We start from the raw sequence: 25144 nt of genomic DNA on the forward strand, positions 1-25144 counted from the left end.
AGCCTCTATACTAATGGTGAACTCACTCTCCAAGTCTCAGTCCCTTCTGCAGCCAAAAACAAAGGGAGGTAGCAAAAGGCTTGAGACAACCCCATGAGAAGAAGAAAGAAGAAAGAAGAAGAAGAAGAAGAAGAAGAAGAAGAAGAAGAAGAAGTTGAGAAAAATCCCGTAAACATGGAAAAATCTCCAGAATGACTTAATGCCGACAGAGCATGCTCAATAGGGTATGGGATGCTGGTTGACTGTTGGACGAGAAGGGGGGAAACAGAGGAATTTGAGTGGTGGTGGGGAATGGAATGGAATGGAGTATCTGTGGAGAGGGCAGGGCTGGCTTGCTGGAACCCTGTGCAACATTCTGATGCAGGTACCATTTCCCCCCCACCATTCCACTCTTCCCCAGCAACTTACCAATGGGCACACTTTGGGTTGGGTCACAGCAACAGAGTCACAGTAGAATCCAGCTGGGCACGGTTTGCATACATCTCCTCCCCCCACAGTGGAATTATCCCAGTAGGAGCCTGGCAGGCATGGGAAAGAGAAGGGGAACCCAGTTCCTAGAGGACAGGCGTATCCAGGGGGACAAGTCCCGGTCTAAGAAAGGAAACACATATGGAGAGTCACACACAAGTGGGCTGTTAATTGGGTGAAGTTCTCATGGTAAGGATGAGAGAATCCAGTCTGACAACACAATTAGTGAGGCAATTATACAATCAGGAAATAGAGGGGTTTAATTTTGTGCATAAGAATTCAAAGAGTACTGGGAGGGTGCATGCTTAAGGAGAAGACAGGGCGTGAGTACTCACGGGCTGGGATATTCCTTGGGGTTCTCGCCCTCCCCTGTAGCAGTACTTGCCCTTAGGGCACAGCAAGCACTGGTCAGCTCTGCCCAGTCCCCTCTGGCCACTGTAAGTCCCATTAGGGCACGGCCTGGCAGGTGGATGCTGGAGGCAACAAAAGGAATGAAGCTGATTCTTGAAGAAAACAACAGCCATAACACATTTGATACAGTACTTTAGAGTGTTCAGGCTCAATAAGCTCAATTCTAATTGTGCAGCTTCCCCTTCCATGACAGCTGTCCTATTAACATAGCAAAGGTAAGAAAAGTGTGTAATTATGAGAGGTGCCTGGGCTGAATTATGCAGCAAATCAGGGTTATTTGGAGGTCTTCTCTCCTCCCAAGTTGATGCATGAGGTCAATAATCCCCACAGGGATCAGTTTTTCTGTACCTTCTTCTTTTTGTACAGAATAGCTGTGCATTTTTATACTGTATCACTCTTTACAGTATTTCTCCATGGGCTGTGCAAGAAGTGAGGCTGTCCAAAACATTGCCTGCTTGTCTGTTTAGCACGCGCACACACACGCACACACACACACACACACACACACACACACACACATATATATAGAGAGAGAGAGTTAAAGATTGAATTTAAGTGTTGTTGTTGGTTTGTTTTTTTTTAAATAAAAAACACCCTACATTGTTCTGCTTTAACAAAAAGGACCCCACAGCTCTTCAGAGTCCTACAGGCAGCGTTCTAGACAGTGTCCTGTTGTACAATTTATATCAGAGGCCTATGGCTTATTGAGGATCTCAGACAAGGCTTACAAATTCTATTGCAATACATCCAAAATTAGGGTCAGTGTGAAACTGCATATATACATCTCCAAGAGATAATAGATGAAAGCAAAAAAGGATTAGATAGATTTAATTATCTGTTTGTATAATTTTTTTTGTACTGTAGTTTGTTGGAGTGTAATGTGTGTTGTTTGTTTGTTTTATAAAATTAATAATTTTTTGGAAAGAAAGCCAATTTCTTTTTATTTCCATCTATTTGTCTACAATCTTATAATCTTAATCCACTCTGGAGGGGCTCCCATGTCTGTAAATTTCATCCACTTTGGCCAAAAAGTGAAACAGTTATAGCAATTTCTTGATTTCTCTATCATAGTGAACCGGGAGACACAGAGCACCTCAAGAGCCAAACTATACCTTGAATGGGAGATTGCACAGTGTGACTCAGAAAGAAACTGGAATTTTTAAAAAGTGGAAACCTTCATGGGTGCCCTAACACAAGCAGGCATCAGCTTGGCAACTCCTGCTCTAGATCTGTAGGCATAGCAATTTCATTCCATGGGATTCCAGAGTATCATAGGAAAAGGGGGCAACAGTAAGTAAAGATGATCGAAACAAAGTACTTACAACATCACCCTGTGGGCAATAGTAACCTCTTGGGCAGGCATGGCCGCTAGCATTTGGAGCAGCTGTCAATCCTTCAGGGCAAAGCAGACCTGCTGGGCAGACCATCATAAGGAGCATAACCTCCCTGCTGGTGTTGATGTGTGCACAGTAATGCCCAATGAGGCAGGGTGAGCAAGAGGTGGATCCAGGGTCCTGCACAACAGGAGGAGGGGATTATCATTGTAGCATCATTTTAAGCTCAGAGCTGGACTAATGTTGACCTACCTTTCAGGGTTGTTGTAAGGATTCCCTAGGGTATGTACAATGAATCCAAATGAGAGGCAATGGTACTAGGACAATAGGATAGTCTGTTGAAATGTGACCCAATTCACCCACCGAGGATGGCATCAGATAGAGCCAGTGCCAGCATTCAAATTCACATTCTGTGGCGTTAGACCCAGGAGTGCCATAAGGGCAGGACTTTAGGGCTAATGTCAAGGCCCTACTAGGCAGAATGAGCAGGAGGATCAAGGACAAGAGCCCACTTCATCAGATGTGTTCAATGAAGCAGACTTTGGTCTACAAAAACTTATGCCACAATAAATGCGTGGCTCTTTAAGGTGCCACAAAACTCTTCATTGTTTTGGCTGTGACAGACCAGCAAGGCTGCTCCCTACAGTGAGAAACACTTTCGCACTCAGGTCAGGCTTGTGGGCTTTCCATAGTCATCTAGCCGACCACTGTAAGATCTGGATGCTGCCCTAGATGGGCCTTTGACCTGATTCAGCAGAGCTCTTCTGATATTCCGATATGGAATGTGGTGCAAATGACAACTGGTACCACCATTGCCCTAAGTTCAGTCTCCTAGCAGCTCCTGCAAAACGAAGCAGGGAGAAGTTGCAAATGAGCAGATCAGTGTTTCTTCCTGAATCTCCCTTGCTTTCATTTCAAGGCCGTTATTTCTGCTTGCTCTACAGCCTCTGCAGTATGCTCCCTTAAGCCTGCCTCCAATCGCTTGTCAACCTGCCTCTCTATTTTAAAGCTGGTCTAGCCTTGTTTTTACTGTAGAAATAATCCCTGTGAGTCTTACTTACTCAGCTTACAGCCCAGGTAAAAAGACAAAACAGGTGAGTCAATCTATGCCTGTCTATCACAGGGCTCTAACTCATCATTCATTCCATATCTCTGATCGCAAAAAAATGGTTATTCTAAAATGATAAATTGCCAACATTCTGAAGCTGCAGAAAAGTAGCCTGGATGGGAACAATACATGCATATAAGAGAGAGCGAAAGTGTTTTGTTTTCGTTCTCCATCAGTATGAAAATGTTTCTCATCACAATTTAGCCACAGAGTTTGCCATTTGCTTGTCAGAAGACCCAGGCTGCTCATCTCCAAATTTGTGGCTTTAACATTCCTTTTCTTTTCTTTCCTCTTTTTTTTAAAAAACCTTGGATGGCAAAATGAGCGTTCAGTTGAATTGTAATTTCTACCCTCCCCAGGAGCCAATCAGGAATAGTAAAGTATGCTCCCTTCTCTTCTGTAGTTTTATCCATCCTGACAACGAGGAGGAGAAAATAGTCCAAATGACACATTTCTTCAAAATGGCAAGTGGCCAGCTGGGTAGCTACAGGCCCTATTAAAAATCACAGCAATTTCTATGTCTACTGTAATGTATCTTTTTATATATATATATAAAAAACCCAACCCTCCTATGATTTGCATTAATGCTCATGGATGGGTTACTAGATCACTGTAGAGCTAGTTCTATGCTGTGAGTGGGGCTGCTTGCTAAAACACAGCCTTCAAGACCATTGCCTCCCCAGTTGCAAAAATGGACCCAGAGATAGTCACTTTTCATCTGTTACCATGAGACAGTAGTACCAATCTAAACAAAGGCCACCTGGTTTAGCCTGGCTGCAGTTAGTCAACTGTAAAAAATGATAATCAGTTTAATGCAAATTTATCCTAATATTATTGTATGCAATTTTATTTAATATACATAGTTTTGCAAAGCAATTTCACTTAATATAATTCATTTGTGTATCTTATGTTTACCAGTACATGCATTTTTATGCAAACTTTTACCCTAGCATATGCATTTTTCTACCCATTACTCAGCAGGAGAAAATGCATTGCAAAATTCAGAGAATTTCAACTCTTGAAGGATGGTTGTGTTTCAGCTTGCCTATTGTTTCGGGAAGTGCATTTTAGGTAGGTTCGAACTGTACCAAATTTCTCCTCCACCCCTATAAAGCCATTCCCACTGCCTAAGAAATCTGATGGTACTTACTGAAAATTGGCCAGCTCCACATGCATACGGAGTTATGGTGCCCAATTCAGGGCAGTGATACCCTCCAGGGCAGGGTATGCAGTCACTAGTTGATTTTGCTCCTTGTTCTGAATGGTAAGTCCCCCTACATAAGGAAGCAGGAGAAGACGGAAGACAGTTACCATTAAGATCAGCTGGGGAAGGGGAGATTCATCAGTGCTGCCATCTGGTGGCGAAAAGGGACCCTCTGCTTTGCGGTGTGGGACCCTTTCCACTGCCCCCAAGTGGGGTTTCCTCATTTTCTTTATTAGTACCACAATGAGATCTGCAATTATTGTCCTTTTAAAAATGGTCCAGAGTTCACAGGAGGGCACGGGGCATGGGAATGCTTCTGGGTTTAAAAGTTTGTAATATAAAGTGATTGCCTAAAACTAGGTGTCTTTTTATTTTATTTTTTTAAAAAAAGACAAAGATTGACAGTTTTTTTCACTAGGAAGCTCCTATGTCATTGACTCATTATTGTTCAGAGTAGACCCACTGAAATTATTGAACACAACTAATTTGGATCTTTTAATTCCAATGGATCTACTCTGAGTAGAAAGTAATTAGCTTCGTTCTTCTTCCTTTACTTACGGTGGGCAGAGCACTGGTTTGGCAGTTCCTTCTGGGCAGTAAGCTCCTCTGGGACAAGCGACACAGTCATCCATCTTTCCATTCCCAAGCCTGGTGCTGAAGGTCCCTTCTGGGCAAGGGAACTGAGTGCTTGTCTGAGTACCTTTCCCAAAGAGAAAGAGGGAACAGGGCAAAGCAAATGTAAAAGGGTCTCTCTATCTCGAATGAAGTAAACTAAAAAGTTAGTTCATTGGCAGAAACAGATTATTGTCACCGGTGATATTTCTATCCTCCTTTTCTCCCATGGAACTCAATGGTGTTCCGGGTGACCTCTCATCTAGGCACTGATCAGACACAGGCCTACTTTGCAAAGTTGTTGCATCATGTGTTCTCAGACCATGCTCATGAATCAAACTTTGTTTGCTAAGATAGTCAGTCCAAGTGGGAGCTGCAGCAAAATGTTACAGTATAGGGTGCTCCTGTTCAGCGTTCCAGCCAGCCAGCCAGCCAGCTCTTTCCCTTTCTCAGGATACTGTGTTCCACCACCCTATTTTCCTCTCCAAGAGACACAGAGACACTGTAGTCACTGATAATGCTGAATCCTCATTGGGCTGTTTTGATTCCCCACTGCCCCACCCCCAAACACCCTCCAATTGTCTTTTTCCTCCCAAAGTGCTTTGAAGCACTTCAAACTGTGCCATTCCTTCAACCCTTGTGTATAGAAGGTGCCATTTTGACAACATAAAGCTTCAGAACTTGGAGACTTGTTTGGTGGGGAACTGAGAGATACATCCTCAAAGCAGAAGAGTCATGACTCAACCACAGTAGGAAACCCTAGGCTCAAATCTCCTAATTGATCAGTTTTGGGGAGGGGAGCTGTGAAAGTCCCCATCCCAGCTGAGATCCTAGGGGAGCAGCTGACCTTTAGACAAGGCAACTCTGGGATAGACGCATCAAAAGTCTGTTCAGAGCTAGGCATATTCTCACACCGGGAGAGGATGATTACAAATCAAGATGACTATGCTTTGCCTTCATGGTCAGAAGCAGTAATGCTTCTTTATATGAGTTGCTTGAAACTGCAGGGGGCGGTGCTCTTGTGTTTGGGTCCTGCTTGTGCGTTTCCCATAGGCATCTGGTTGGTCACTGTGAGAACAGGATACAGGAATGAAATGGGTCATTGGCCCCATCCAGCAGGGGTGTTCTTACATTCTTATCAAGAGCATTCCTAAATTTGAGGCTGCCCAAAACTGCAGCATGCCATATTGGCTGTGTGTCTTACTCATTTCCAGTTATGGCTGTTCTTGAGAGCCAAGACATTCAGCTAGGCACAACATACGTCTGGCATAGCAAGGCAGCTCTTGTGTGTCCTTATGGGTGAGTTAACTAAAGCATTAGCAGCAAGCTAGAGCAGTGGAAGGCATTTGGAATTGCAAAGACTCATGTCATATCCCCAGTTTTCATATCCATGTGTATTTGAAATGTCGGGTGGGTGAAAAGATAGGCTCAACCCTCTTGTGTGTGTGTCTTGATGCTTCTCTTGGACCCGTGTCCTCTTAGGGGCCCTGATCCTGCCAAGCCCCGCATTGGTCCTAATTTACTGGCAAACACACATTCTCCACAAAAAGGCTCTGGGAAAACATCAGTCATGACCAAGGGTATGGGGGAAAAAAAAACCTGGTCAATTTCTCCTTACCTTCTGGGCAGAAATGACCAGCACTGCAGCTTCCAGAAGGTCCATGAGCCCCTGCCATGCAGAACCATCCTGCTGGGCATGGAGCACACTCCTCTTCGGCAGCTAACCCAGTCTTGTTGCTCCATGTGCCAGGGGCACATTTGTACTGTGTTGGGTGCTTGGTTCCTGGTGGACAATAGTGACCAGCTGGGCAGGGGACAGGCAGCTTCTGCTTCCCTCCTGAGCCTGCAGAAAGACAGATGGGCAGTCAGCAGTGAAGCCCAGCCTGGCACATGTAATCAAGGTTAGCTGCCCTGGTCAGAAGGGCAGAACTGCAGCTAAGGTCTGAGTGGGGAGCTGATATGGGAGAAAGGAATAGCTAGCTCTTGAAACAAGTCAGGGATGTGAAGCATCTTCAGCCTGAGGGCTGCATTCCCTTCTTGGAACCATTCTCAGGGCCACACACCAGTGGTGGTGGTGGGGGGGGGCAATGAATGTAGAAGGATCAATGAATATAAATCTTGCCTTTCTAAAGTAGGCTAGTTCCTATGCACACTCCCCTCTCTATCCTCCATCCAGGATAGCTCCATTGGTTGCAGCATGGTGCTGATAACACCAAGGTTGCAGGTTTGATCCCTGTATGGGACAACTGCATATTCCTGCTTTGCAGGAAGTTGTCACTAGATGATACTCGGGGTTGCTTCATAGGATTCTATGAAAGCAAGTGGCATGATCAGCACTGAAGGAGGCATTTTAGCCCAGGAAAAACACTCAGGCAGGGTAACACACAGACCAAGGAGGGAGGGGATGGCTGGGGAGGTGATGTGGCTATGGAGAGTCCCAAGGACCAGGTAAAGGCTTAGAGGGCCAATATTTGACTCCAGGTCATGAGATTCTTCACCCCTGAAATCAGACCCAAGAGCAATAATCATCCAAATGGAACTGCTACCCACAATTCTTTGGTAGAGAATAAGGAAGTCATGGCAGCTGCAAAGAGAAGTGTACAGAATATCCGGCAAGTAGGCAGAAAAAACAGCCGACCTCATCTCTTCCTCAAGTCACTAGTCCCTGGCAATGTTATGTCCCACTAGCTAAGAGCTGCTTCTCAAATGGCAGGTCTGATGCTCAGCTTATCCAAGTACAGAATGGCATACCTCTCGTGCAGACAAATCGCTCTGGACAGGTTTCACACTGGGATTTATCAAAGAGGTCAGAGCGGTTGCTGAATGTTCCTGGTGGACAAGCGTTGCTGGGAGCATGAGGGCTAGAGGAACCAACCGGGCAGATGTATCTGACGACATAAAATATACTCAAGTCATAATCTGATAGAAAGAAGAGAGAGGACTCACAGCTTCCAGACTACTGTGTTTTGCCACTAGGAAACAGCTTCTCAGCTGCCATGGCCTGTGCTCTTGTTGTGTGGGATGATGGGGTTGCCATAGTCGCCATTGTGTGACATCACTAGTGAAGAATGACACACCTCCCATCCCCTGCCTGCCCTTACCCGTTTGTGACCAAATAAATATATTTATTGCATCACTGTGCCACTGTAGCACTCACCACTGAAGTCCTCTGAACAGTATACAATCATCATCATCATCATCATCATCATCATCATCATCATTAACAACCACAATCCAACCTTGTAAAAAAAAAAGCTTTTTTCAGCTAGAACTCACCAAAACTGAGTTCTGGGACCTCTCAGGGGGGCATCATTGCCATTATAAAAGAACAAGGGAGGTGTTCATGGTGTGCTCTGACTCCACTTTTTCTAGAAAAACAGCACTATGACCAATGGTCAAAGGCAGTGCTTTTTTCTTAAAAAAAAAAAAAAAGTTTAGGAGTACTCTCATTTTGACTCATATTTACCATACCATTACCATACCATTTTATAATTCAAATTGGGAAAAATAAATACAGTAAATGGACAAAAGTACAAAGGTTTGCAAAATGTCCCCCCCGGGGGGGGGAGCACTGGTCAGAGGTAATGGGAGGAGGTTCTGAAACATCTGGAGGGCATCAGATTGTGAAAGGCTGACCTGGGACACTGTCTCTAAGCAGGGATGGACAATGTTATAGCCTGGTCAATGGTCAGGTAAGGTGGATGTTGGAATGCACCTAGCAGTACTTGCTGGGGTAAATTCAAGGACACATTCCTCTGTACATAAGCTGCAAATATGAGACTGCTGATATGAATAAAGGCCATAAGAAAGTATCCACTTTCCCCCTTTTCATTATAGTACTTTCACTAGCACAGAAGCCTATGAGATCCGTTGGAAGGAGAGGAACCATAGCATGCCAACTGTGCATACCATTTTAAATGCTCCTGCTTTCAAGTGTATTCACTGCCACAGCATATATACGGGCAACATGACTCTGACTGCTACTGCTATGCATCTGCTTCACTGCTGGAGTGCTCCCAAAGACAACACCCAGCTGTGAAGATATGGCTTGAACTCAATGGGAAGAAAGATCTGCCACTTGTGAACGGTGAAAATCATGATGATGCTTCTCTTTCAACAAGAAGGAAACTGTTGCAGAGGATCAAATGGATAATGATAGACCATCCCTGATTATAAACAGTGGCACAGCTCAAGTTCCAGCAAAGGAAGTGAATTCTGTGCCTTCCAAAAGGCTGATCATAAGTCTGAAACTAAGGGTCAGCCCTTGGTTGAGAATCTTCATGTTTTAGCATCAAAGCCAAGGCAAAAAAAGGTTCAAAAACAGTTTCTTGCAGATCATTTTCACAATAAGCTGTATCCCACTAAAAAGGAGAGTTACGGTCCATTCAGTGTGTGAGGAAAGCTGATGTTGCATCATTCTTGGAGAAAAAGAGACACATCTGCCTAAAGGCAATAAAAAATCTTAAGCCATCTGTGCTTTTGGGCTTCAGTATGTTCGGACTTAAACATGTGAAGCACAGTTTCAGCTTAAAATGTGCATTGGAAGGTGTGTAAAAACATTTCTTTTCTTTTTTTTCTTTTACTAATATAAGGCAATCAAGATTGCACATTCAGCCATCTGTCATGGCAATGAGATTCAGTGGCGGAGCTTCATGCTCCGGCACCGGGGGCGGGAAGCAGGCGGGGCGGGGCATGGCGCGTGTTCTGGGGCGTGGCACGCCGAGATGGAACCCTATCAGGATCCTGCTGCCCGGGGCGCCCAGCCCCCTATGCCCTGCCCTTCCTACACCAGTGATAAGATTCCTGCATTGCTGTGGGTTGGAATAGATGACGCTCGGAGTCATTTCCAACTCTACAATTCTATGATTCTATGACTCCAGTCAGCCAGTGTGGTGCAGTGGTTAGGGTGTCAGTCAAGGGTCTGGGAGACCAGGGTTTAAATCCCCACTGGGGGGCAGCCACTGTCTCTTAGCCTAGTCTACCTCACAAGGTTGTTGTGAGGATAAAATGAGGAGGAAAAGAGCTATAGTACACACATCACCTTGAGCTCCTTGGAGGAAAGGTGGGATATAAATGTGAAAATATTTCATTTCATTTCATTTCATTTTTCTCAGGGTCCTTGTGCCTGCTGTAGACAATACACTAAGGTATACCCTAAGGTATAGTGGTTGGATTAGGGCTGGGGAGACCAGAGTTCAAATTCCCACTTGTTTGGTGGGCCTTTCAGCCCAACCTACTTCACAAGGCTTGCTGTGGGGATAAAATGGCAGTGGCAGAGAAGCATATACATCACCTTGAGCTCCTAGGAAAAGTGGGATATAAATGTAAACATAATTAAAATTTAAATAATAATAATAATAATAAAGTGTCCCAAGGCTTGGAGACCAGGATAGCTAAAAGATTCTATCACCCATTGCATGTTCAACCAGCTGCTTTTGCACTTTGCAGAAGAGGGCCTCCTGCAGACAGCAGCGGTGGAAGCCGCTCAGGTGCCTGGGGTGGTGGGCGGGCGGGGTGAGCCAGCCAAAGGGGTGGGGTGCACCATGGGTCCTCCAGAGTCTGCCTGCCTCCTCCCAGTCAGCTGCCCTACAGCTGGGGGGGGGGGAGGCAGTGGGTGGGCCATTTGGGTAGCGCAGACCCTACGTGCGCCCAAGTCACTGCGTCTCTCCCAGGAGAGACGCATGGCTCAGGCACACTGCAGACCCCACAGTGAGTGCCGCCCGGCATTTTGTCACCCGCCTCAGTGGTGACACCCGGGGTGGTCCACACCCACCACACCCCCTTCCTTCGCCCTTGCCTGCAGATGCCAACTTATAACGAGGTTTGTTCTTTAGTGTAGTGGTACAGACCCTTTGGAATTCCCTCCTGTTAAACATCAGACAGAGTTGTCTCCAGTGCCTTTTGTGCACCTGTTGAAGTTCTTTCCTTTTCAACTGGCAAATGTGGAAATCTTTCTCCTAATCTGTATTGGATCTTAAATTGTTTTTACATCTGAAATGTTATTATTATTACAGTGGGCGCTCTGGTTGCGAACGTGATCCGTGAGGGAGGCGTGTTCACAACCTGCAGCATCCATAACCCGCAGCGCTGTGTCTGTGCATGCATGGGTTGCGATTCGCCACTTCTGTGCATGCCAAAGCACAATTTAGTGCTTTTGTGCATGCAGAGCGCCGAAACACATAAGTAACCCATTCCGGTGCTTCCGGGTTCGCCACGTTCGTATCCTGCAGCGAACGCAACCCGAGGCATGACTGTACTATTATTATTAAAAATTGTGTATAAGCCCTTCATTCGAAGATCACAGGGTGATTGACAATCATTTTGAGGTATTTTATGGGAAGTGATTCACAAAGAGAAGCAAATAGAGAAGCAAACCCTGGTCAAGCAAGCTTCCCTGAAAGTAAGGAATATAAAAGAGGAAAGCACAGCCATACTTACCCAGCCATGCACTCAGAGTCTGGCTCAGCCAAGCCAACTTGGGTGCACGCTCTCCCTGCAGGGCAAGGCCTGCAGTCTGCAGATTCATCTTGCCCCTGGAGCGGATTGTGGGTCCCCGAAGGGCATGGGCTTGGAAAATTTGCTCCATTTGGGCAGAAATATCCCGCAGGGCACTTCAGGCACTGTTTGACTCCTGAGTGGGGAACAAAAGAAAAAGACGGTGTCACTGCAACGAAGACAGCACCTACTGTTCTGCTGCCTCCCAAGGAGACCTAGTTTTGGAGAGGATGCTGTGAATCCTGCCAGCAATTCCTAGCCCTGCAGTAAAATGGCTTTCACTTTGTTAAACGTCTTCAAGCTCGCAAAGCAGTAGGGTGCATTTTCAAGACAGCGTAGATAACTTACTGCTTGGTGGTCTTTAACTGCTGGATGGGCACACGCAGCGCCTGAATCAAAGGTTGAGGCTTACGGATGCTGTGCAATGTCCCTACGTCCTCTCTCCTCTCTCTGTAATCCAAGCAGTTGTTCATCTGCACAATCAAGGGGAGTGAAGGGGTGAATTCTACACACCCCTTCATGGATCAATTCAAGGTAGTTATTCTAAAGGCAGGACTATATGTGTGCATGATAGCTGATCAGGCTTAACTAATGTGAGGTATAAAGCTGTGATTTTGGGTATTTGGTGAAACAACCACACAATCGAGACATCTCTTTAAGTACACACACACACACACACACACACACACACACACTGAGGTTCCTTTGTGGTACATCCTGTGGTTCTGCATCAGAATGCCATAAGAGCAGAAGGCAGCAAGTCCAGAACTTCTGGTTTCCCTTTCAAATTAAAAAGTTTTTGTCCTGCAAAGAAAATAGCCATTAAGGTTTGCGGTAGGGAATGCCTGCTGCAATCTCACAAGTGCATGCTGGCAAGAGCTCTGGGTAGGGCTTTTCTCTTTCTCTCTCTCTAGCTTCAATGCCATTGTTTGCTCCTCCCCAAAACAACAAGAAGCCAGATACAATTATGCAAGCTAATTTTGTTTGCTTTGCACAATTTGTATGGATTCAGCTTTCCTTGGCACAGAACTTGGATTAACCAGAATCAGTATTATGAAGTTCACCTAATAATCAGGGATGATGGGAATTGTCATTCAGCAAAGACTGGGCGTTTGGTGCTAGTTAGAAACGCCTGTACATCATCATCATTATTATTATTATTATTATTATTATTATTATTATTATTAAATTACAAACTGAACATCCCCCACTTTCTCCAACCTGAAGGCATAGCTCAGATATAAACAATAAAAGCAAAGTTCATACAAGCCCTGAAGTGGAGAGAGACTCATACTTGCTAATATCAATTTGAAGGAAAATGCTAACACAACCTTATATTACAGAATGCAGCAGGTATGCTTTGTCCTGTCTTTGTTCCTGTGCTAGATGCATCAGTTTCGCAGAAAACCTCTATGTCCCAAATTACACAATACCATTTTTGTACATTTAAATGCTTTGCTTCTCTCCAGTTGCTAGCTATAAATATCCTCACAGCCATTAATAAGTAACCAATTAAATGTTTTATATAATAAGTGCTGGCTTTCTCCATAGAATATACCCAACAGTGCTAATTCAGGAAGTTGCTGTTTTTTTAAACAGATTTCCCCAGTTTTTTTTTTGTTGTTGTTTCTATAAATATCTCATCTCAGAACTAGCAACTTTGGCACAGTCCCACCACATATGCGTGAAGGAACCATGAGCTGCCCATCACCTCCAGCAAGCAGGCAAATAGGACTTATCCATTTTAGCTACGCTATATAAAGCCCTTCCCTGTGCTCTTGAATGGTGAAGCAGAATCAAGAATTAGGGAACCCACCCCAGTCCCACCAGCAGGTGGCACAATTGGACTAGCTGAGCTTTAAATGTCATCAGTCTGTGGTTTTTCCACACACACACACACCCATAGGAAAGTGATAAGAAGCAGTCGGGAATTTTGCTCAAAGCTGATCATATGAGAATGAGAAACATTAAATCCAAAGTAAATATACCAGCCTGTGAACACTTGTGGGTATCAGCTGGCTGTTGTCTCTTTGTTAATGTAGTTAAAAACCAGGACACCCGGGGCTGGGACTTCAGAGAGCCAGGTCTGTGCAAAAAGCCAAGCCCACATTCGTATTCAGAATGGAGAGCAATGAATGGGTTTCACAGACTAGCGGTAGACTCGGCGCAAACACTCGGATACCTGCATGAATGACAAACATCCTGAATGGGTGGCGGGGTCCTTGGAACTGTGTGCCATTAAACAATGGAGCCGGTGTGTGATGGGCACAGACTGGGAGATTGTCAAGATGAGGGGGAGAGAAAAATAAACGAGGTCTGGCTGGAATTAACCCCCCCTCCTAGCCACACATTCAGTGAATGCACTGTCATTGGGCAAGAAGAGTTGCCCCACCACCCATAAGTGTAAAACAACGCACCCACACAAACAACATCCCATTGTAAAGACTGGCAGCACTTCTAACAGAGGAACATTGGAAGCTGCCTTATACTAAGGCAGGCTGTCAGTCTGGTTAGCTCAGTATTGTCAACACTAGCTGGCAGAAGCTCTCCAGGGTTTCAGAAGAGGAACATACCCAGCCCTACCCAAGGGATTGAACCTGGGACATTCTGCAGGCAAAGCAGATGATCTATTACTTATCCATGTCTCTTCAGAAAATAAAAGTCTGGCATGGAATAGGCTATGAATCAAGCTATTGAGGACTTATTTGCAGGCCTTTCCCAAAACTGGCCTGGGAAGGTGTGGCTCTCACTGACTCCAGCTACAAAAGCTGAGGCTGCTGAACAGACTCACGGGCTAGGCTATTGTTGATTACTACTTTTGTTATGTTGTAATTATGTATTCTTTCCCCCTTGCACATGGTTTGAACTGTGGAAAGGCGGCATACAAATACAATTGTGTATGTATGTTATCTACATTTCAGTCACTGTAGTTCTGGTAAAGGAAGCGAAAACCCCTCTCGGCATCCTCCTCAAACTACAGCTGCCAGGATCCTGTGGGGGAAGCCTCCAAGTTCCTGCGAATGGGTTTCCAGATGTTGCCGGACTACAGTTCCCATCATGCTTGGCGGGTGGCCATGGTGGCTTATGCTGATGGGAGCTGGAGTTCAAGGGAATCCCAGCCATGCAAACACATCCAAGGTGTGAAGCAGGACTGGTGAGGGGTGTTAGGCCTGGGGAGTGTTCTGAGGGCCAGACAGGGAATGCTGGAGATATGCATTTAACACCCCCCCCCAAGTCTGTTCCCCACTCCTGTTGTATCTGGAGGGCAGCAGATTGGGGATGGCTACCCTAAGTAGATTCATGGAAGAGGTGCCAAGAAACACCTGTTTCGAATCCTGCCAGAGAAACCTGAGTGTCTCGTCAACAGAGATAACAGCTTAGAAAATGGCCTGGGAGTGCTCTACCAACACCTGCCCTGATGACATCATTCTTATCCATTATCATTCGGTTCCAAAATGGATAGTTTAAACACTAGAACTCCTGGACATCCAATGAAGCTGAATGTTGGTCGATTCTGGAGAGAGAAAAGAAAGCCCTGCACACAGCACTTAGTTTAACCATGGAACTCACTCCCATAGGAAGCAGTGACAGCCACCAAGTTAAGCGGATTTAAGATTAGACAGATTCATGGAGGAGAGGGCTATTAGCCATGAAGGCAAGGCTGTGCTCAGCCTCTACGATCAGATGAAGGGATGCTTGTGAATGCCAGTTGCTGGAAGCCACAGGAGGGAAGAGTGCTCCTGTGTCTGAATCCTGCTTGTGGGTTTTTTCACAGGCATCTTCTGGGTGGTGACTGTGAGAACAGGACATGGACTAGATTGGGCTCCCTTTGGCCTCATCCAGCAGGTTTTTCCTATGTCCAGGGAAAAATCTATTGTCCAAGAGAAGGGATATGAAGCTAGATACAGTGGACCCTCTGGATACAAACTTAATTCGTCCTGGGGGTCCGTACTTACCCCAAAAAGTCTGTATCTGGAGGCACCACTTCTGCGCACAGCGCAATAGAGCGCTCCTGCACACGCATGCGCAATAGAGCGCTCCTGCACACGCACTCGTAACTTGAAATTACATTACCCGAAGGTAACGTAACCTGAGGTACCACTGTACCATTATTTTCACTGGAAAAAGAGCCATATCTCATTCCACTCACTAGCGTGGCACGGGGAAAAATATATAATCAAAGACAAATGACAATTAACAAAATAAATGAAGTGAGTGCAGTTTGTGATGCACCACCATCGGATTATTTTTTTTAAATTGAGTTTGCCCAATTACTCGTTAATTTGCAAAACTCGTTCGCACTGAACAAGCTTCCCCGCTCATTATAGCATGACTTCTGAAAACTCCGCTGAAAGGATAATAACTGATAATCCAGACGGTAAGTGGGGAAAAAAATAACTTAAAAATAGAAAGAAGGAAAATAAATTTGAGGGGGGTGGGGAAATATCTGCAAGTTGGTTCAAAACGAAAGAAAACGCAGCAGCCAAACTAATGAGTCTGGCATTTTTACGTTTTCAATGACAGTGAAATAAAAATGGATGGAAGACACGTCCATGTTGATGTTGTGGAATCCACAAAAGGACCTGTCCTGGATCACGATCTTCTGCACTTAGATGTTAAAGGAATCAAGATCAGGGATCAGCCTAATACTGCCTGACTTCAGCAGGTAGTGGCTGTCTGAGGTCTTGGGTAGAGGTCGTTGGCCTCAGGGATTTAACCTGTGACCTTACATAAGCAAAATGAATTGTGCACTGCCAGGCTACAGCTTGGCCACCCTCCTTTTGCACCCATTCTCCCTTTCTTGTTTTCCTTCCATGCACAAAAAATCCTGCTGCTTCTGTCACTGGCACCTGGTGCAAAAAGTCCCAGGTTCAATCCCCAGCATCCCCAGGCAGAGATGACAGAGAACCTCATCTAAAACCCTAGAGTTGTTAAAAACAACTCCTGGAATCAGCTGTGGAAGGCTTGATTATAAATATTCCTGACTTTTGTGAAACTTGAGGACACTTGTTACCTTGCCAACATATATTAGAAAATGTTCAAATTAGTTTCCTCCTATGTAGGCATTCTGTTCATCTCTGTATATACTGAGATGCACAAATTTCTACATCCTGTGCTCCTTTAGTTACCAGATAATGATAATGACCATTTATACTTGCAGTCGCCAATTAACTTACACTATTGTGCTCCCTGCATCGAAATCCAACATGACCAGCACACACAAAGCACGTGGGATACATATTCATAAAGATTGCCTCTGCTTCAGAGGAGGCTGTTCATGTAGTCAGTTTCATTTAAAATAGGTTTATTTCACTTATAGGTGCTATCCATTATGGCAAATGCTATGACAAAGGCCGTTGGCCAAGCTATCAATCTCCTGTCCTAATGGACATCAAGTGTAAGTAAAATAAACCTGTGTTTTAATGGAATGGATTCCATCAGCTGCCTAATCTCTCTGCAACAGGGTTCCCATAGGAATATGCTGCCATCACAATACAGAGAGGCATGAAAGTGTTTGGAGGCAAATGGGATAGAAAGTGGTAGGCCCACCTCCCTGCTTACCTGTTTATCTCCCACTCTGCCAGCTTCCCTATCTGCTGCTTGTTCTGCTGCATCAGTATTCTAAGCCCCTATTGGATAGACTCCTGAGCTCTGATACTAGCTTGCAACAATAGACTGTGCCTGCAGATGGAGGCTTCAATGAATCTGACCCAGAAATCCTTCTGGTCCCTTCTCAGACTCACACTTCATCTCCCTGCCTACACTTCAATGCACCAATTGCTTATGCCTGTCTGTTCAGATGATGGAGAATGTTCACAGTGACCTTGCGCTATTGAAATATGCATCACACCAACTGAGGCAGGAAACGACTATTTCAGCTGGAAAATCTGGGGACAGAAACTCATTAGGTATGTTAAGAAGAAGCAGGACCGTTCCAAACAGAAGGTACACTGGGGTGACAGTGTGCAAAGGCTGCTTTGGGTTACACCCTAAAAGTAATTTTCTGCTTTGGGTTACATTAGCTACATTACAGCAGCTAATGACATTTGGGACTTCTTAAGAGTCAAGGTTCTGTACAATAAGGGTGGCTAAACTGTAGCCTTCCCAATGTTTCTAACCTACAACTCCCGTCAGCCCCAGACAGCATGGACAAGGTGCTCACTTTAGTGTTTAAAACCACAAATGACTTAGGTTTCAAATATTAAAAAACCCCACAGCTTTATCCCCACCAACCTTGCTTGGGTACCAAGATCTGTAGATGGGGCTCTCGTGGTGGTCCAACCACCCTTAGAAGAGCAGGGAATGGTGGCCCAGGAAAGTGCTTTCTCTCTGGCACCTCCTAAATTTTGGAGCCCCTACCCAATAGAGGTGTTCAGGTCATCTTCGTTGCACGGCTTCTGCAGTATGCTGAAGATCCACCTCTTTACCTTGGCCTTCAACAGTTAAAGCATTTTGTTTTGGAGGAGACCGACCTCCTTTGTTGAGTTTATACAGTTCTGTTCCATTTAGAGTGGTTTTCCTTGTTTTATAATTGCAATAGCTTTATAGGTTTTCATTCTATTGCATATTCTATTGTTACAACCTGCCCTGGGGCTTTATGCTGAAGGACAAGTAAGAAATCTTACCAAAAAATAAATAAGGAGGTTAGTACCCTGCTGAAGAAGAACCGTCTATCACTTCGGCTCTTAGATGTTGATGTTCCTCCTATCAAGCAAGTAAAAAAGTTCTGAAATAGCCATTTTGCCTCCTTGAGTCATGGGTGCAAATTGTCTTCTATAGTTCTGGCTTATGCGAAGTTCCAGTGGCATCTCAATGAGATTTCAGTGCCTTGGGGCTATCTAGCAGCTTTCCTGCACCTTCAAGTGACTTCCAAGGAAGTTACTACCCAAGTTAACACCTTGTTTTTTAAAAAAACAAAGAAAGAAACCAATAATTCTCAGAAGTCTCTGTGTACAAATTTCTAGGAAATTTCCTTGTGTCTAACATGCCTTGCTTTATGCCAGAGGGTAGTAAATAAGCACTATAACTGTCAGCCACTGTAGAAGGGCCTAATTAGTGGTGTGATTTAGAGCCGAAACAGCTTTCCCCATTGTGCAAAACAGAGATAATATAAGGCACAAACCTGAAAAGTACGAAGAAGAGCCATCGCTGGGCCTCGGGAAACGTTCCTTGGGCTCAAAGCTTCCTGCGGGGCATGGAGCTGTCATGAGGTCATCAGCACAGAAGTGGTCTGCAAGATGAGAGAATATAAGTAGAACTGCAAGATGAGAGAGGCCTGCAAGATGAGAGAATATAAGTTGAACTTGGCTGCTGGATCAAGCCCAATGGCCAAATCTAATCCAGCACCCTGTTCTCACAGTGGCTGATGAGATGCCTCTTCTGGGAAGCCTGCAGGCAGGATCTGGGTGCAACAGCGCTATCCTCACTTGGGTTCGCCAGTAGCTGGCATTCAGAGGCAACCATTGCACCTCTTGGGACCCAGCCTACAGGCCCCTCCAATAGCAGGGCCCCTGATAATGACTTCAGGTGAGAGTCATCTCCCCAGTAGACCTCACACAGTCTATTCACAATCAGGAAACCTCATACTTGGACTTTACCACTTCAATCTGCAAGTGGGGGAGCATATTTCTGCCATACGGAAATATCTATCTACCCTTTGGAAATCACTCATTCAAACAATCTCCCCACCTGCTATCTAAAGGGGTACATGCTTGCGTAAGCCAGTTACGAACTATATTTGGGCGTGATGCACCCAGAAGCTAACAATATATAATCCAAACCCCCAACATCTAAACAATTTTTAAAAGACACATTACAGCCAACTTTTTAAAAAGCTGTACAGTCATACCTCAGGTTACAGCCACTTCAGGTTGCGCAATTTCAGGTTGCGCACCACACTGAACCCGGAGGTAACGGAATGCTTTACTTCTGGGTTTTGGGACTAAATCATGCTTTGCGCATGCACAAAAGCACCAAATAGTGTCACACGCATGTGCAGATGCAGCGGTGTGGGTTGCGAATGTGCATCCCGCACGGATCATATTCGCAACCTGAGCACCCACTGTATTATTTATTATTATTATTATTATTATTATTATTATTATTATTATTATTATTATTATATATTTATGTCCTGCCTTTTCCTCTGACAGGGCTCAGGGTGGCTTACAGATAAATACTTGGTTATATTTAATACAATATTTACTGTAATGAGGATATCGCTAGTCACAACTCTGCTTTTTGATTGCAAAATGTTAATAACAAAAATAGTAATTAAGAAGCCAAAGCAAATTGCTAAAAGCAAGCAGAGCAGCAGAAGAAAATCCAAAGCAAATTTGCCAAATAGATTTAAGGCCTGTTGGAATAAGCATGTCCTCAGAAGGCAGTGAAAAGCCATCAGAAAGGGTTCGTTCTTGAAGCAGGGAGTTCTGTAATCCAGGTGTAGCGACAAAGCGGGCCTTCCATTGAACCACGAAACTTGACTCATTTCTAGTTTCTGTGCTTTCCTTCAGACACTGAACACTGACCTGAATTCCACTGTCCACATGACATCAAATGAAGCCTGTTCACGGGCTCCCCCAAATACTGTGCGGATAAACGAATCAGTATAATGCAAAAAGAAAGAAAGAAAGAAAGAAAGAAAGAAAGAAAGAAAGAAAGAAAGAAAGAAAGAAAGAAAGAAGAGTCACCTGAAGGGCAGAGCTGGCACTGGAGGGCTCCAGCAGAGTGAGTGGATTCCTGGGCCTGATGCACCTGACGCAGGCCATCTGCAGAGCAGGCACTTCCATTACACTTTGGACTCTCAGTCTGCCTGGGAGTTGGGCCCCAAGAGCCAGGGGGACAGGGGTGGGGCTGAATGGTGCCGGCATGAGGACAAGAATATCCTGAAGGAAAAACCAAAGTGACAGGATGTGATGTGGTGGACAAGGGATGCATTATTGTAGCACCTGCATGATTTCACTGCAGCTGGTGAAATCGGCGAAGGGGCAAGATGGTGTCTATGTTGATAGGAATGGCTCAGAACCTGTGAAAAATGGTTGGCTGGCTAAATGCACTATTCCATTCTCCTTAGTTCTCTGACAACGTTTAAAAGTTCTTTCTTTCTTTCTTTCTTTCTAGAGCTAATGAGCATGAGATGCCAGATTTAAGATAAAGAATGGCACCACACTCCCCTGAACACTAATAAAATGGACACCCACAATCTGCAGAGCAGTAGGAAACCAAGTGATATCAGAGGTCAAGTCCTCTCCCTGCTTTTCTCCCTAATGATACTGCTTAAAGCAGGAGATGATGGAGTGAGGAGATATCAGGTCATGACGGCAGTCACTCTTGCAAAGTGTCAATACCTCCACCTTCCCTCAGCAAAGTAGTTGAAAATCATGTTGCGTTGCAACGTTCAAAGTGAAATCAGAATTAATTTGGAATTAACATCCAGGGAGATGTCGTTTCCAAAGTAGCGATGGAACAGCTGTTAATCTCTGCTTCCCTCAGTATTCTGGCGAACCAGAGCAGTGCACAAAAATGCCTTTTACCTTCCCGCCAGAGTGGTACCTATTTATCTACTTGCACTTTGACGTGCTTTCAAACTGCTAGGTTGGCAGGAGCAGGGACTGAGCAATGGGAGTTCGAACCGCCGACCTTCTGATCAGCAAGCCCTAGGCTCAGTGGTTTAACCCACAGCGCCACCCCTGTCCCAACCCAAAATAAAACACTGTTGAATTCATACATACTCTCTTCCCACCCCCATGACTCATAATCTTCCACTCAGTTCATCAAAAGACACATACACATAATGACCATGGCAGCAGTTCTGTTCTGAAGGCTCCTAGGGCTGGAGGTTGGGGCAAGGCAGGTGATGATCAGCACAAAGTCTCACTCTGCTCATAAATATCTGTGTGAGTTTTATAAGCCCTTTCTAGGCTTTGTTGCTAATATTAAGAAAAGACTGGTTTGCAAATGTTTCATTATGTCAAAAATGGCCAATTTTTGTAGACAAAGACTTTGTGTCTTGCTCTGCCAGAACCACTCTGAAATGACAATATTCTGTACCAACCTCTAGAAACTGCCTTGGTGCCAGCACACGTTCTCCTAGCTCCTTATTTTGCACAATGAATGCTCCTGGGAGCAGGCTGCTCTCTATTCATCGGACACTAATACCAGAAGCCGAAAGCCTGGAAACCCAAGACCCAATGTTATCTGATTTCCATAACAGTGAATTACAGACCACTGCTGGAAGTGAACCACCAAGGCTTTTCATGAAACATCAATCATTCCATTTTGCCTTTTATCAGTTGACATCAAGGCAGCCAGAATACAGGAACACTTCATTATTTAATTAGGAGGATCCTCATTACAGAGATCAAAATCAAGTTACTGACTACAGTGGCACAGTGGGAGGTACCTGGATGTGCTCATTAAATACTTTGGCTTCCAATGGGGCAACAAGTCGTGAAGAAGGGGAGAGCCTGAATCTCCCCAGGAGACGGAACTTTGGGCCTGGAAGGCCACGAAGCAAACAGCTCGGCAAAGCTTTAACTGCTTTCATTAAGGAGCTGTCCAGTGCTGAAAGCTAGCCTGACGTATTGTGACCAGGGATGCTTAAGAAATCTGATCTTCACAAATTTCAAAGCAAATTGACCTGATCAGCCCCTCCTGGACTTAGCATGAGGATTGGAACACAGCTATCTGCCCGACACAATTCTTGGCTCAAAAAAATGTACAAGATAATATGTCCAAAGGTGTATTTTTGAAAGAAAGTTAAGTTTTAAACTACGCATTTAAAACAGAATGTTTTTATATCAGTGTAAATCATCTGATTGTTAGCATAGCATTGTGCACAGAAGCCTCAATCGTCAGCTTATCATCAGGGCTTGCAAAGCACAGTGCTTGCAAAGCAAAGTTGCAATGATCAGCTCATTCTTGGTGTTTGCAAATCACCATGTCATGGGTCCCATTCCCCGATTGTTGGTGCCTGCAAATATCTTTGTGGCCCAGGCAGACCTTTACCTGCTCCACACTCAGTGTCATAAATGATGACAGTTGTGGCCATGGCTTGGCTAAAATGGTCTCACGAGTCTGATAGGGAGGCCTAGTAGGCTTTACTAGGTCCATGGGCTGGAGAATCCTCACCATTGATTGACACCCTGTGTTTTTCCTTGTCTTAATTTCCACTTTTCCATTACCTCCCTGGAATGCAGGTACCTACCTTACAGCCTTCTCCTACCACCCTATTCCTGTGTGGGAGACCAGCTCTGATATTGCAGGGCTTGTGACCCTGGTCTTCGCTATGCATGTATGCTGAGCCCTTTCTTCCTTGCCCACCCAGAATTCCCAAGGCTGATGCTTTTATAACTTCACATTTATTATTTCATACTACAGACAGATAATTTAGAATGGGATAAAAAGAGAAACCGGCAGAAGCTAGAAAGTGTTTAGTCAACCCACCTTGACGAGAGTAAAAAAATAAAAAGCCCAGTGGCGATGCCTGAAGTGCCGCTGAGTATTTTTACATGCCACCAACCATTCCTAATTTGCCTGGGAAACAGGCAGCACTGAAGCCTTGCAGTTATCTCTGCTGTGCATTTATGGGTTCAAGTTCATACAATTTGCAAAAAAAAGAAAAAAAGAAAACACCTTTGATTTGGGGTAGTTGTTCAGATCACACTACCAGCATGTTTGCAAGTGCTTTCATATAATTTGGCAGAGAAAGCCTTGCCTATGGGTGCATTGGAGAAGAATGCAGCCTTAATGTAATATGAATTTCATAGTATATATGTATATTCAATTCAATTCAACACCTTTATTGGCATATATAAGACAATAAAATCATAAAAGAAAAAGGCCATCCATATGCATTATATTTATATTACATACAGTAAAAAGAGGATCCTCCTCAGCCTATTATGTAGATCGAACAGCCCCTGATTTAACTTCAAAGATCCTGATCAGAAATTGTACCAAAGCTCTAGTGAGTGTTGGGGAGTCATCTCTCAAAAGGAACTGCACCTTGAGTTGTTTGTTAGGTGGGGCCTCAAGCCATAGAGAGGACGTTATAAAATCAGCACGGAGGATGTTAAAAAGAGGACAGTCCAGAATTATGTGGTCTAGAGAATCGGGTACATTCTTGCCACAGTTGCAGAGTCTTTTCTGGTAAGGAATGCCTCTGAGCCTTCCATCCAACACGGAGGACGGAAAGGCATTCAAACAGGCCAACATAAATACTCTATGGTGTAAAGGGGTCACTAAGTTATAAAAATAATTGGGCATCGTTGTTATAAAAATAATTGGGCATATATATATATGTATATATATTTTAAAAAAATAAAAACTCATAAGGGTAAGCCACATGCATTTGCTTCCCATCTTCTCCCCATAAAAAGTGCTTAGGTGATTTTCACAGATAACTCTTCTCCCATCTCCAGAGGGAAATAAATTTCCAGCATGAATTATTTCAGATATTTGATTCCCTTCCAGCCCGATTTTATGCTGAGAGACAGTGTGCAGTGGGAAGCAAACTCTAATTCTGGTTGCTTGTCTTTCTCTGTAATTTTCTGAGCCATTTCAGCCAATTAATCATCTCTAATAACATTCTACGCTTTCATAATTCTCAAAGGCAATTGTTGCTTTTAAAAACAAAGGTCTGAGCTCCCCTCTGCCCATCCTCCTGTCATATTTGGTTCAGTGCTAATGTCACAGTGATGAATTTGCAACACCCCGATCATTCCTACAATGACAGGCTAGCGATATCCTGAGGACGGGATTATCAAGACGTCTCTGGAATATCAAGCAGGGGGAGGTGTGCAGTAGTTAAGAGCAAGGAGCTCTTTAAATGGCTTATGGGGGGCAATTGAGAATTCACTTATTTACTGGTGGAGCACATCTAATCTCCCAGGCTTTACTTTCAGCTTTCCCAGAGACTTAAAAAGTTGAGCCTGCCAAGTTGCTTCAAGTCATAGAAATGTAGGGCTGTAAAGGACCTGAAAGGACCCATTCAGGTGGGCTGGCCTGACCCACAGATTCTCCCAAGCTGAGGTTATTACAAATCAATAAGTTGAAGTCACACAGAATTCCACTTCAGCATCTGCTGAAGACACACAGAGAGACATGAAACAGACACAAAGACCCTTTCCCCAAAACATTTATTCCTTACACTGTTAAGAAACTCAAAGCTATTTTACTGGGTACCAACTCCCGAGATGGACATCAGGAGCTGACTGGGAAAATGAAGCTTCATTTTTTAAAAAATAAAAATAAAAATTGCAAAGTGCATTAATTGTGCCAAAATCTGGAGCCCCAGATCAGCGCACACAAAGTTATTAATGATTATGGCATGTCAAACCAGGGTGTATTCACATGCACTTTTTAATATGCTCAAGTCCTCAGTTTTCCCCTAAGCCGCTGGGTTGTCATAAATCACTTTCTCCAAGTCTTTGGCAGAATATGAGAGGCACCATTCATAGAAAAACAACCAGGGATTTTAGCATCTCTGGCTGATTCAGCCTGCCTAAATAT

General features: G+C 44.4%; 1 protein-coding gene across 1 annotated transcript in view; it reads right to left on the reverse strand.

The window, feature by feature from the left end:
* Positions 1-19096, reverse strand: part of LOC117060333 (multiple epidermal growth factor-like domains protein 6) — a 44025-nt gene extending 24929 nt beyond the window's left edge. The window contains exons 1-10 of the mRNA XM_033172547.1: positions 19060-19096; positions 18756-18863; positions 11576-11768; positions 7889-8025; positions 6756-6980; positions 5084-5225; positions 4472-4595; positions 2202-2393; positions 804-941; positions 409-591 (exon numbers count right to left, since the gene is read on the reverse strand). Of these exons, the coding sequence (XP_033028438.1) occupies positions 409-591; positions 804-941; positions 2202-2393; positions 4472-4595; positions 5084-5225; positions 6756-6980; positions 7889-8025; positions 11576-11768; positions 18756-18863; positions 19060-19096 (1479 nt within the window). The remainder of the gene's footprint in view (positions 1-408; positions 592-803; positions 942-2201; positions 2394-4471; positions 4596-5083; positions 5226-6755; positions 6981-7888; positions 8026-11575; positions 11769-18755; positions 18864-19059) is intronic.
* Positions 19097-25144: the final 6048 nt, after the last annotated feature.

The sequence above is a fragment of the Lacerta agilis genome, chromosome 15 (assembly GCF_009819535.1).
Source record: "Lacerta agilis isolate rLacAgi1 chromosome 15, rLacAgi1.pri, whole genome shotgun sequence".
Classification (NCBI taxonomy): domain Eukaryota; kingdom Metazoa; phylum Chordata; class Lepidosauria; order Squamata; family Lacertidae; genus Lacerta; species Lacerta agilis.